The sequence below is a fragment of the Limanda limanda genome, chromosome 16, assembly GCF_963576545.1.
Source record: "Limanda limanda chromosome 16, fLimLim1.1, whole genome shotgun sequence".
Classification (NCBI taxonomy): Eukaryota; Metazoa; Chordata; class Actinopteri; order Pleuronectiformes; family Pleuronectidae; genus Limanda; species Limanda limanda.
This window is the reverse complement of record NC_083651.1, coordinates 1,780,072-1,793,375: the sequence shown is the minus strand read 5'-3', so window position 1 is coordinate 1,793,375 and position 13,304 is coordinate 1,780,072. Positions and strand designations below refer to the sequence as shown.

The following is a 13,304-nucleotide window of genomic DNA, read 5'->3' as shown; positions in this document are numbered from 1 at the left end:
TAACTATGAAAAATATTACTGAAAACATATATGTACTGTTTCCTTCCCAGGTGCATTATGTTGTTGTGTAAACTACATGATTAATGCCAGTAGGTGGCGCCATCAGTATTATTAGACACAGATTAACAGATCCGTTCAGGTCTGATGTAGCGTGAGCAATTGAAATTGGAGGTTGTTTATATCTCCATCTTGTTCTGATGACACTCATCTCAATATGAAGTTGATCTGATGAAGGTCCTGGGACAAGAACCTCAAAGTATAAATGTGGAATATGGCCAAAACGGCCACTAAATGAAAAATGGCGTTTTTCATAACGCTCCTTGAGACTTTTTTGTGTGACTGGTCACGATGCACCTGGGCCTCAAGAGGCCAATTCATATGTGTTAGAATAATAATAATAATAATAATAATAATAATAATAATAATAATAAGAGCCAAAATTATCTTCAATCTAAATTAAAAATGTTGTAAGAATTTAGATATTATTGTTATAAGTCATTGTTATTATAGTAATTGTTAGACAGACTGTTTGTACAGTTTCCGCATTTGTCCACCAGATGGTAGTGTTGTACTGTTGTTGTCCTGTTACTGATACACAACTCGGGACCTGATTATGATGATTGCTTCAGATCGAATACATCTCTCATCTTTGCAACATCAGAGACATCATAGGAATCTATGACCCCCCCCCCTCACAGTGACATCACACAGATGTGACCACCTCGTGTTCTGATGGCGTGGAATCAAACGCCGCCCGGTTTGAATCTCCACGTGGTTGAGACGACGTCATTTAAACTTGATATGATCGGAAAAAAAATGATCTGTTGTCGTACTGTATATTTATATATAACACAACTCCAAAGCTGCAGTACTGTTGGTTGTTAATGCGTCCACAGTGCCCCCCCCCCCGGGCAGGTTTAGGGTCTCTTTGGTCACGCTGGTGATGGAGGGTCCTGTCTGACCCTGAGCAGCCAGAGGTCAGCCAGAGGTCAGCCAGAGGTCAGCCAGAGGTCGGCAAAGGGTTACAGGCCGGGCGGCGGTGCCCCTCCTGGATGGATTACCTGCCCCCCCGGTCGTCTCTGCTCTCCCCCTGAGTTCCTTTCTCCTTCTAAGTGTTCTGTCTTTTCTTTGTCCTCTCCTCCTCTCAGCGGACGTCCCCCCGATCCAGCCCAGAGCCCCCCCCGGTGCCCAGACCCCCCCGGCTGATGCCCCCCTACAACGGCTTCGGCTCGGAGGAGGACTCGCTCAGCTTCTGCCGCGGCCTGCTGCCCAAGCCGCCGCTGAAGGACTTTCAAAAGTTCATGTACAAAGACAGGTCGGACGAGTTGTCTTCACAGAACTATCTCTGCCTGTGTGTGTTTGACCTTTTGACCTTTTGACCTTGATCCCTGTTTTTTCATCCTTCCCTCTGAATGTGGCCTGAACAGAAAGGTGATGACGTTCCACGCCAAGATTCTGACCGAGGATCCCATCGACAGCGAGCGGCTGTTCGTGGTCTCCTATTACCTCATCGATGACACCATCAACGTGTACGAGCCCGTGCAGAAGAACTCAGGTAGAAAACAAAACATCCCATAATAAAGATAATCAGGAATAATTCAGAGGACGGATATTTATGAGTGAGTGGAAACTTGGTGTAAAAATCTGGATCTAGTGGATTTAACTCTGTTTTGCATCCGGAGGCTGTTAGACCTCGGTGCAGGCATAGATATATACAAAGACTAGATGTGTCGTCTGCGTTGCCGGCCAACGGAGTCGAACGTCCGCACATGGCGGCCATCTTGCCAGAGGTTGCTCGCTCACCCATAACATTGTGTTGGCAAATAACCATAACTTGCTCAATTTTCAACTGATTTTTAAACGGTTTGGTTTGTTATAAACGTCAGAGATGTAGATATGACACTGCATACTGATGAATAATTATGTTATTTTCTTTAAAAAATTGAATAATTTATGCAGTGTCATATCTACATCTCTGACGTTTATAACAAACCAGATCGTTTAAAAATCGGTTAAAAATTGGGCAAGTTATGGTTATTCAAAAAGTAAGTACCACTACCAACACAATGTTATGGGTGAGCGAGCTGCCTGTAGCAAGATGGCCGCCATGTGCGGACGTCCGGCTCCGTCGAACGAGACATCTAGTCTTTATATATATATATATCTATGGGTGCAGGTACGTGGCTCTCAAGATGACATGCTAGTTTTTATTATATTTAACCGTGTGTGATAAATAGTAGTTCACACTTTCAGAGATTTGTCAGCGAGGAAAATGAAGAGTTTGGTTAAAAGTTTAAATTAAAAATACCACCAGTTTATACAGATTTCCCCCCCCCCCCCCAGGCATCCTGGGCGGCAGGTTCCTGGAGCGGGTCCGGGTGAGGAAGCCCGGCCAGGAGCTGTTCACCAGCGATCCTCCTCGGTACTACGAGCCTCAGGACCTGTACGTGGGCGCCAGCCTCTTCATCAACAACATGAACTTCCGGCTCCTCGATGCTGACGAGTACACCTTCGGTTACATGGAGCAGAACGAGCAGGAGGTCGGTGGTTCCCTCACGCTTGTTTCCTGTAGTTTACTGAAGGGACAGTTGCTGTGGTTGCAGTTTTCTCTACATGTGAGTAAATCATGTTCTTGTGTCTGAAGTTCCCTCAGGCCAACGTGGGAACCATCCTCAGTAAACTGAGATCGCTTCCCGAGGAGAAGCTGAGTGAGATGAGGAAGCTTCTGACTCTCAGTGACCCCGGAGACTCGGGCTTCATCTCCTACGAGTCGCTCAGGTACACATCACAGAGACCTATCTCCACTCAACCTCTCACCATAGCTGTATTTGTATTTTTATTTTTCTTATTTATTTTTTATTTTTTTACTCAGATCACTACTATGCACAATAATATTCAACACTTTACATCTATATTTATATCATGGTCACTTATAATGGTTACATTGCAATATTTATATTTTCCTTTATACTATCTTGTAGTATTATTTATATTATGGTCACTTACTTTTAATTATTTTTTCTGTATCATGGTCACTACTGTTGCAATATTACTTATAATACTTTTGTTTTCATTACAATAACACTTACATCACTCCACTTTCTCCCCAGTACCTGCTTTTGCACAGTGTCTGTTTTGCTGTTTTTGTTTTCTGTATATTTTTACTCTCATTATGTGTAGTTTAGTAGTGTATATATTTTGATCTTTCTTTTTTATTGTTGCTTCGGCACTGTTATTTAAATTCTGTTTTTCTCTTTTTGCTGTAACAAGTGAATTTCCCCGTTGTGTGGATAAATAAAGAAATCTAATCTAATCTACTGATGCTGGCCTTACATGTAGGACTTTAATATCAGTATATATATTATACTGGACCTAACATGTCCTTCTCTGGCAGGGGGCTGCTGGAGAAGCTGGACTGTGATCTGTCGGAACATGAGATGCTGGTGCTGGGCCGAAGGTTCTGCGTGCACCAGCAGCCGGAGCAGGACGGGCCGCTGATGCTGGCCGTGATCCAGGACTTCCTCATCAGGAAGAACTTTGATGCATTCTCCGAAATGAGCAGCTCCCTCGAGTACCGCGACCGACAAAAGTAAGCGATACACACACTCGTATATAAACACACAGAAACACACACGGCAGCGACGGCATCACAACAGGACTTCAGTGGAGCCGCCTGTGGCCCCTCGGAGCCACGATTAGTTCCAGCAGAGAGAGAAGCATTAGAACCAGATGAATCCCTCAGACCTGCAGGTCCACCTCGGTCTCTGTTCAGGGTTTCAGACCTGATGCTTCATTAAATGTAAATGTTGGATGTGTGTTTGTACACAGCGTCCGCCCGCCCTGTGTTGTGTAGCAGGTAGGGTTGCAAAGGGGCGGAACGTTTCCGGTAAATTTCCGGAAACTTTCCGGAAACTTTCCATGGGAAGTTTAGCTTTGGAATTTTGGGAATTTTGGAAAAAAAAAAAAAACTACGCAAATTAAACGCTGAGCAATAAAAACATCATTCAAAACTCTATGTTAAAGATGTATGGAATGTTGAGTTTCAACCCTCCACTGGTCATTCTTCCATCACATGCACAGATAACTCCCAGCATGCTTCACTCTACAGCAGGGCTACTGAGGCCTGCTGTAGAGTGAAGGACTAGTCAGGTAAGTTTCCATGATATTACTGGGGAAATATATTATCATGCTGATTGAGGATTGTTCATCTGTTCATCTAGACTATTTCCATTCATTTATCCATCAATTGTACAATATGTTTACAGACGATTCCAATTGTTTGGCTAACTATTTATATCTCTGGCATTGCATTAGTGTTTTTTTACAAACTTTTTTCTCATCTTATTCTACAGAACAATGCCACGTGCACTCTCTCATGTGTGGAGACATTTCACCTCATCCAATGTAGAAGGAAAGGCTGTGTACATTTGCAAATACTGTGCAAAGACCTATGTTAAGAATGACACAACGATGCAGAAGCATATAGTCAAGTGCCCAAAGTTTCCTCAGGGCTCAAATCAGCCTATGACAAAACAAAATGTTTATATTTATGTCTGTGTATGACAAGGTAAATACAGTTAGTATAAATTACCCACAACATTTCCAGTTTATTCCCGTTAATTCCTGTATATTCCCGTTTATTCCCGTTAATTCCCGTATATTCCCGTTTATTCCCGTTAATTCCCGTTAATTCCCATGGAAAGTTTCCAACTTTGAATATTCCCGGAATTTTGCAACCCTAGTAGCAGGTCAAGCTGACTTGTCAGGTTGTTATTTCTGTGTTGACTGGTGAAACCCTCAGTTAGTATCAGATGCTCATCAACCTCCCTGTGAGGACCATGAGACTCTGGATCTTCACTGTTAAAAACCCTCTGAGGTCTGAGAGGATTCTTCTGGATATCAGAGTGGAGTCTTTTTATCTCTGCTCGTGCAACTGTCCTCACATTTCCTTTCATCTCATGTTTAACTCGTCAGCTCTGATTCACGAGAACCTGCTCAGTGTTTGTGAAGTATTAAAAATATCCTGAAGTGTGGATGATTCTCAGTTTACAGCAGATTCCAGCCTCTAGGGAGCATTTGAGCCTTATTGAAATAACTCACTACAGAGAGAGAGCAGCAGTCTGACACAGATCCAAACCTCTTTCTGTCCATCATCTCTTCATCTTCTGTTGGAAACTCGTGTCTCTGCTTCCTTTGTGTCTCCAGAACCGGACGGATCTCCACCAAAGAGACGAGGAGCATCTGTAAGGGATCCAGACTTCCTCTGCCCGAGAACCTGCTCGATGGTCTGCTCCGCATGTAAGAGCTCACTGATCACCTGCAAGGCTCCTCTGCCTTTTCACAACCGGTTTGAATGATTTGTTTTCACTTGATTGTGAATTATGGCCCAGTTCTTTGTCCAGAAATGATTCTTGGCTTGGCTGAGAAAAGAAATCTCCGTGAAAGCATTTGGCCCGGGCTCGTGTGTACCTGTTTCTGATTTGGACGCTTGTTTGCTGCAGGTTTACAGTCGGAGATGAGATTGATTACGTGGCCTTCATGTCCGGGATCAACTGGAGAGAGAACCGTGCTCCCAGCGTGATGCCTGCAGACACCCTGAAGGTGAGAGATCCATCAACAGCTGCTCTGTGGAGGGAAGGGAATCAGGAAAGTGTGTGTGTGTGTGTGTGTGTGTGTGTGTGTGTGTGTCCAGACTTTTAAACAGTTGTAATTGAAAATCAATCCGCCCTCTTCCTCTACCCGTGACGAGTCTGTATCATTGAGCCAACAGCAGATTGAAATGAGTTGGAAGGAATCATCTAATAGACGAGACAGGAAATGACTTGAGAGAAACACTCTCAAACTTTTGTCTTGCAGAGGACACTTGTGCCTCTTTGTCCTCTGAATGAGTGAGTGTACCGGGGGGTTCTAACTCAGGTAAAGCCCCTGAAAGAGCCTGTTTCCATCAGAGGATCAGCAGATAAACCCTGTTGGTCTCAGAGGAGGAGAGACACAGAGAGAGAAGCTGCTTCCATCTTCTCTCTCTGTGTTTCTCCTGTGTGAAGCTGAATTAACATGTCTCATCTAAACAGAACCAGGTGAGAGGGGGAGATACACAACATGGCACGACAACAGAGGCCGCCTCTTTGCCTGTGTGTGTCTGTGTGTGTGTGTGTGTGTGTGTGTGTGTGTGTGTGTTTGTGTTTGTGTGTGCGTGCCAATGAATGCAGTTCTTACTCAATTCTGTTTCCCTCGGACATGGATTCCAGCTGCTCTTCGTTCCATCGAGTTCTACAACCACACTCGTGCCTCAGTCTCGGATCAGGTTCTCTTCTCTTCTCCAACATCTCACAGGTAACACACACCATCTCTCTCTCTTTCTCTCTTTCTCTCTTTCTTTCTCTCTTGCTCTTTTTCTTTCTTTCTCTCTTTCTTTCTTTCTTTCTTGGAACTGTTTCCCGCTTGTAATAAACAGCCAAATGACTTACATAATATTTAATATATTGTTAGTGTATGTTATTGTTTCTAACCCTAATTCTCAGTTTAGAGAAACAACAAGTTTAAAATGATAAAAACAAAAACCCTGAGATGAATATGGACGACACATCTCCACTTCCTCTTCCTTGTAATGAAACAAGCATCTGTTAGATATGAACTCTGACATCTCGTGTTTCTGACTTGATTTGAATGATTGACAGCTGCGTTATCAAAGTTCCATAGAGACACGTGCTCGACCAATCACGAGTCAGAGTCATCTGTCAATCAAGATGTTAACTGATTCAAACCAAACTGATCAGAAACACTGGAACCATCTTCAGAATGATAAGAACGAGCTGAAGTGACAGAAACCATCTTTGATTTAACATGTACTAATCTTTTGGATCAGGGGTTTATCAGCTGTACTGCAGCCAGCCACCAGGGGGCGATGGAGGTGGTTTGGCTTCACCTTTGTCGTCCATCTTTATTTAAAGTCGACAAGTTAAATCCAAAAGGAAACAAACCTGTTTCTCTCTCCTCCAGTTTGACGTCTGCAGCTTCGTGACCCAGCAGCTCGTCTCAGATCCAGATCGACTCAACACACTCGTTCCTGAATTAAAGATTCTCTGCACTAACCAGCATGTGTGTTTCATTACGTGTCAGGGGGGGGGGGGGGTATGTGCAAGATTTGAAAGGTTTTTTTCCTGTGAGTGAGGAATTTGGCAGTAAACAGATTGTTGGAGTGTGAACGAACACGACCCAGAAGCACGGAGGGTTCAGAGGGAAACGTTCTGAGGACACAGGCTTCACAGTGAGAAGACACACAACCTCACACAACACAACAATACCTCATCTCACACACATCGTGGTCACACAGGACATCACGCTGCATCCTCCCAGACGGGTCCATGCTGTCATGGACGATGTGACCGAGCGCCGGCGAGCAGCGAGACGAGGAGCGAACCGTAGATGGGCTGAGGAACGAGTCCAGGCCACAAAGACCTCATCTCACTGAACAGACTCATTTTATGTCCTTTTGGTTTATTATTACTCGTCAGCACCTGTCTCACATCCTGGGAGGATCAGTGCAGCACCACAAGCTTATTGTTCACCATAGTTATTTATTCTCTTATACATGAAACATACAGACGGGAATATCAGCAGTGAACTCCTCCGAGGTTTAAACTACCAGGAACAACGGCCTTTATATATACATATACATATATATGTGTGTGTGTCTGTGTGTGTGCGCGTGTGTCTGTGTGCGCGTGTGTCTGTGTGTGTGTGTGTGTGTGTGTGTGTGTGGGTCAGCGGTAAGACTATAAAAAGCCACAGGTTGTTCAGGTTGCGGCGCCACTGAAATCAGAGCCTGCGTTGCAAATTCTAGTAAGAGGATAAGTCAAACATTAGGTAATCAACCACCAGATCCCCCTCTGTACCCAGCACACACACACACACACACACACACACACACACACACACACACACACACACACACAGACACACAAAGACCCTTGCCACCGAGCACAGAAACAGGAGCTCACGTCACCTCAGGCATTACCAGCTCCCGTCCGTCCACTTTCACACCTACTAAAATATTCACTTCCCAGCGACTGACGACAGAGACACCAGGAAGGTGACGTCGCTGTGGTCGGGGGGTGCCGGGGGGGCCGGGGGGGGCTTGCCATCATCCCAGTTTCTGCCCGGTCATGCTCAGTGGCTCAGCAACAGACGGAGTTGCCTCATCGCTCGGGGGGGGGGAAGTGTCTCTGTCCCTCAGAGCTTCAGACACAAAGCTCATTCATCCTGTTCATTAAAGAAAGAGGCTGAAATTCTTCTGTTTTCCATCAACAACTCAAAACCCGAACGCTCTCTCTGCTTGTTTATCTCCTTCCTGTCTGTGGCCTCTGGCACCGCCCCCAGTGTGTGACTCACCCGAATCCAATCAGTCCAGTTTGGACAGTGATGGACGTCTTTGGCTCCAGGATGAGACCAGACACTTGTTCCTGGTGTTTTCATCAAAGTAAATGTCCTCACTTAACATTTCAGCGGCGTCCGTGTGGTGGAGACTCTTCAGCTTCAGCTCCAGTGAAAAGTGAAATCTGCAACTTTGAAAACGTTCAAATCCATCCAGATGGATTTTGCATAGGGAAATATGCATTAATATAGAAAGTCAAGGGTAAGAGAATGAGAGTAAGTTTAATTTAGTCTCAAAGGTCTTTTCCTTTCGGCCCTCAGCTGTAGGTGTGAATGATTCTGTGGCGTTTCAGATGTTGTTTTATTTATTTCCTGGACAGTTTTATAGATTTTATTGGGTTGACTGGAGAACATTAGCATCAGTTTACAAGCTGCAGCAGAGGTTCAGTGGCGAGCAGCATCAAAACTGAACTTCTCATCGAGTCGAACCCAAACCGCCACGTTGACGAACACGTGAAGCGAACCTTGCACCAAACAGGCGATGAGTCACGCTCCCTGATGACGCTCCTCTCTGCACGCCACCATGTGAGCGACTGCTCCTCTCGTCTCAGCAGCAGCAGAAGAACATGGAGGCTCATCGTAAAGAACCCGCCTCTTGTCTTGTCCTCGCTGCGCTTTACTGCTGTTCACCGCGGCGCTGTAAAAACCGATATATACAGGAAGGTCGTAACCGCCTCTGGGGTCGAGAGGATCCTGGAGCGTGCACGAGCGTTCACGAGCGTGCACGAGCGTTCACGAGCGTGCACGAGAGCCTGATGCAAGTCTGATGAGTCACTGCTAATCTGTGAAGTCTAAACAGATATCTGAGAACGGTTCTGTTTACCGGCTGCATTCCGTTCTTTTCTCGTGACAACAAATCCTGAACCTGGAAGCGACGCACACATCACAGCACCTGCGTCCACATGTTGTTTCCCTCACATCTGTCCCCAGAGCTGCAGGTCCTGCCCCCCCCCCTCACTGGGAACAAGCTGCTGGTAACTGATACCACGGCACCAGTCGCAGGTTCTAATTTATTTGCTCCATCTGATTTGTAAAACCTCACATTTGGGAACGAGTCTGAAAAGCCCGTGTTCTGTGTCTTCCCACGTTCACAGCTGACGGGTTGGATGTGTTAATGATCCGTACCATCGACTGTAAATACAGTTGGACGACTCGTCTCCACTTCCTCTCGATGTCCGGACGTGAAGCCAGGAGATCCTGGACCGGAGCGCTGCATCTTCACCGGTGACGTGATGCCGAGCTGGACTCGGAGCTGCAGAGACTCAGAGGCGAAGCTTCGGTATCAGTGTTACAACGTGAAAGGTCCCTGACTCATCGCAAATCAGTCTCAGCTGTCAAACCTGGCCTTTCACCTATTTAATGTGAAATCAAATTACAAATTAAAACTAAAACTTAGAAATAAGAACATGGTCCCATCTGCAAACATGGAGGAGGCACAGGATGAAAAGTTTATGGATCATAGACTCATGAGGGGACATCACGTTGGACACTGTAAATAAAGATGGACGACATGACGGCTCCCGAAAGTGAAGCCAAAGTGCTTCACTAGCCCCCTGGTGGCTGACTGCAGTGCAGCTCAGAAGCCCCGCCTCCTCCATGTTAGCAAATGGGACATGAACCATTTAAGAACCTGCTAAATACGTTTTTAATTTTCGGTAGTTCTTATCACACTGATATTAAAGTGTCCATGTTTCTGATCAGTTGGGATTTATTAGTTATTTAGTGAAAACAGACTGAGACGAGATGATTGACAGCTGAGATGCGAGAGGATCAAAGGAAACTGGTTTCTCAGGATCTGGATCCAGATCATGTCGCTAACACTCGACTCTGGATTCTCTCCTCTTCCGCTTCAGTGGGAGGAGCTGGGGACGTCCCAGGAGTCGTCACGACATTTCACTGAAGGACGATAATGTCCACGTCGTGGTGGACGATCACCAGAGTGAGGTTGATTCGTCCTCAGGGGACCATGAATGTTCGTATTGATTTACATGAGAACGTCTGCTGAGGTATTTTACAGGTAATATATTTTCCATTTGACATTAGAATGAGGAAACCTACCGATGCAGTCAGAGCAGACGCACATTCTGGATTAGTAATTGAATCCGTATCAGGAAACACTCGTCTGAAGACGGATCTGAGTCGGTGCCTATGGGCAGTGGCACAGAGAGAGGGGGGGTGGGGGGGGTGGAGGGTTCAGATCCCACTTCACAGGTCGGCCACGGCCCCGGGGCCACATGGGGAAACACTTAGCTGCTCCGGTGTTGTTCCACTTCTCTATCTGAGTCTCAGAGTTTCACTTTCTCTCTCTCTCTCTCATCCCTCTCTCTCCCCGGACCGCCCCATCCAGCCGGCGCTCGCTCCAGATTCCGGGTCCTGCTCTCGACTCGGTGTGAACCGGTGTTAAGATCGTTAACTGCTAAGTGCTCTGAACTCCTGGTGTCCTCACCTCTTTGATAGCAGCACTTTACTCCTGCGCTCAGCTGCCTCCTGAAGCCAGAACCAGAACCTGCTTCTCTCATCACGCTCTCGTTGTCTTTGGCAGCAGCAGCGACACCAATTTACCTGGTGGAGAAACGAGAAGGTTATTCTACACCGGCAGTAAATTACAACTACCAGAGTATTTTTGTTAGACTTGTGCCTCCCGACGGACTCTGTTCTGAGGCAAACATGCCGGTTCTTCTTTCGCTCACGGTTCATGTACGGCCTCCAAACTTATAACCCCACTTCATTTTTTGCCAAGTAGCTTGAACAGAGTCTGGAGACGTCTGTGCAGCTTCTCTCATGAAGAGGCAGCAGGAGAGAACTGAGACATTATTTGTCTTCTCCACATGTTCCCGACCTGGAGAATCTGCTGCTGCTGCTTCTCAGGAGGAACCAACGAGTTCCTGTGAGACTCAGGTCCGACCGGAGGTTTCACCACCGAGACTCAGAGACAGTTTCATCCTTCAGGCCATAAGACTTCTAAACTCCTCTGAACTGCAATAACTCCACCAAACCAGCAGCCTGGCATATCTGCATGTTTGCACCAGCACCGTAATAAGCATATTTGAATATTTGCACTGCTGCACAAATTGAACTATTGTTGTTTTACTTTTCTCTTCATCTGTAAAGATTAGGGCTGGGCAAGTTAACTCGTTTTAATCGAGTTAACTCAAGTGATGAGTTAACTCGATTGTTTATCCGCCAATTATTTTCTTTTTTCCTGTTCTGCAGCAGTCAGCAACAGACTTTCACAAAATAAAAGCCTGACTTTCACAATAAAACAATAAATAATCAAACCTGAGTGAATGCGAGATAAAATAATTAATCGAGTTAACTCATCACTTGAGTTAACTCGAGTTAACTCGAGGGGGGGGCGGAAACGCTCACTAACTCGACTTAACTCCATTGAAACGAGTTAACTTGCCCAGCCCTAGTAAAGATGTATAGTAAGATATATATATTTTATTTTCTATTTAAAATTTTTTATATTCTATTTTATTTATATTCTTTTTTATTCTATTTTATACTATTTCTATTTTTTATTTTTGTTTTATTTTTTTGGGTTGTAATTACTGAGCATTGCTTAAAGAGAGTCTGTGACCCAAGTATTTCATTGGCAGCGACTGCTTCATGTTATCTCTGTGCATTTGACAATAAAAATCTTGAATCTTGAATCTTGAATCTTGAATCTTGAATCTTGAATCTTGAATCTTGAATCTTGAATCTTGAATCTTAGAATCTGAATCTTGAATCTTGAATCTTGAATCTTGAATCTTGAATCTGTCTTTCAGAGACCAACATGGCTGCCGTGGGTCGCTCAGGTGTGAGGGATCCCAGCTGTGACTCCGCCCTCCTAATCCTCTCTGATGAGGAGAGCTGCTGTGACATCAGGTCACCTGACGGACGGCCTGCAGCCAGGGTGCGACCCGACGGAGACACGCCCCCTAGCCCCGGTCCTCGTGTTAACACGTCGATGTGAGAATCTGCGACCTGAGGCCTTCATCGGGTGTGGGGGGGGGGAAACGCTCGCTAACCAGCCGAGGGAGGAAAGAATCGGTCATAATCTCAAAAAGCAAATTACACGTCAACAGCTGTCACGGAGAAACAATGTTATTCTGGGTTTTATTGCGATCCAATTACCAGCGATCGCCACGGAAACCGTGTTTTTACAAGTTGTCAGCCCCCCCCCCCTCTCTTGCTCCATATATCTCCTGTCTTCTGGGCCTCTCCTCCCACCCCTCCCTCTCCTCTCCCCACAGATGGGATTCACATTTGGCTTCTCCGAGACATTTTCTTAATGTGATTTTATGAAACATCATCTGAATCCGTTTCCTCCCTGTCACCAGCTCTCGTGTGGACGCAGGCTGAGAGGCCGAGGGGGCGGAGCTCCGACTCCAGGTGAGTTACGAGCTTTTCATCTGATCACGTTCAGCCTGAAAGAGAAATCACAACACAACCACACAACTCGACCCGGGTCCCAGTTCTCTGAGTCTCCAGGAGCCGGGTGGTGGCGTCTGGGTTTCACCTCCTCCTGCTGCCTGCTGTAAATCGCCTCTGTCGAAGGTGTGTGTGTGTGTCTGTGTGTGTGTCTGTGTGTGTGTGTGTCTGTGTGTGTGTGTGTGAGGCAACAGAAGGTGAGAAATGTGGGGGTCAGCCGAGGTCTTTCAGGTAATTGTGCTTCTTAAACTTTTGACCCACTAAGTCCTACTTAGTGTGGTGCAGCTCGCTTCCCTTATTTCCCCCGAGAGTTTGGACTCTGCATACCAGGGAGTGTGTTGTGTGTGTGTGTTGTGTGTGTGTGTGTGTTACAATAAGTGTCTGAACATATGCCGTCAGCCACACACAGCTCATGTTGTTTTTTATCCCCCCATTCTGGCGGGATCGTACTT

At 45.8% G+C, this 13,304-nt stretch overlaps 1 protein-coding gene across 1 annotated transcript in view; it reads left to right on the top strand.

The window, feature by feature from the left end:
• efhc2 (EF-hand domain (C-terminal) containing 2) overlaps window positions 1-7,091 on the top strand; it is an 11,997-nt gene extending 4,906 nt beyond the window's left edge. Inside the window, exons 5-13 of the mRNA XM_061089038.1 lie at window positions 1,149-1,315; window positions 1,428-1,555; window positions 2,344-2,540; window positions 2,645-2,778; window positions 3,395-3,589; window positions 5,206-5,298; window positions 5,502-5,601; window positions 6,249-6,333; window positions 7,000-7,091. Of these exons, the coding sequence (XP_060945021.1) occupies window positions 1,149-1,315; window positions 1,428-1,555; window positions 2,344-2,540; window positions 2,645-2,778; window positions 3,395-3,589; window positions 5,206-5,298; window positions 5,502-5,601; window positions 6,249-6,333; window positions 7,000-7,004 (1,104 nt within the window). The 3' untranslated portion in view covers window positions 7,005-7,091. The remainder of the gene's footprint in view (window positions 1-1,148; window positions 1,316-1,427; window positions 1,556-2,343; window positions 2,541-2,644; window positions 2,779-3,394; window positions 3,590-5,205; window positions 5,299-5,501; window positions 5,602-6,248; window positions 6,334-6,999) is intronic.
• The last annotated feature ends 6,213 nt before the right edge of the window (window positions 7,092-13,304 follow it).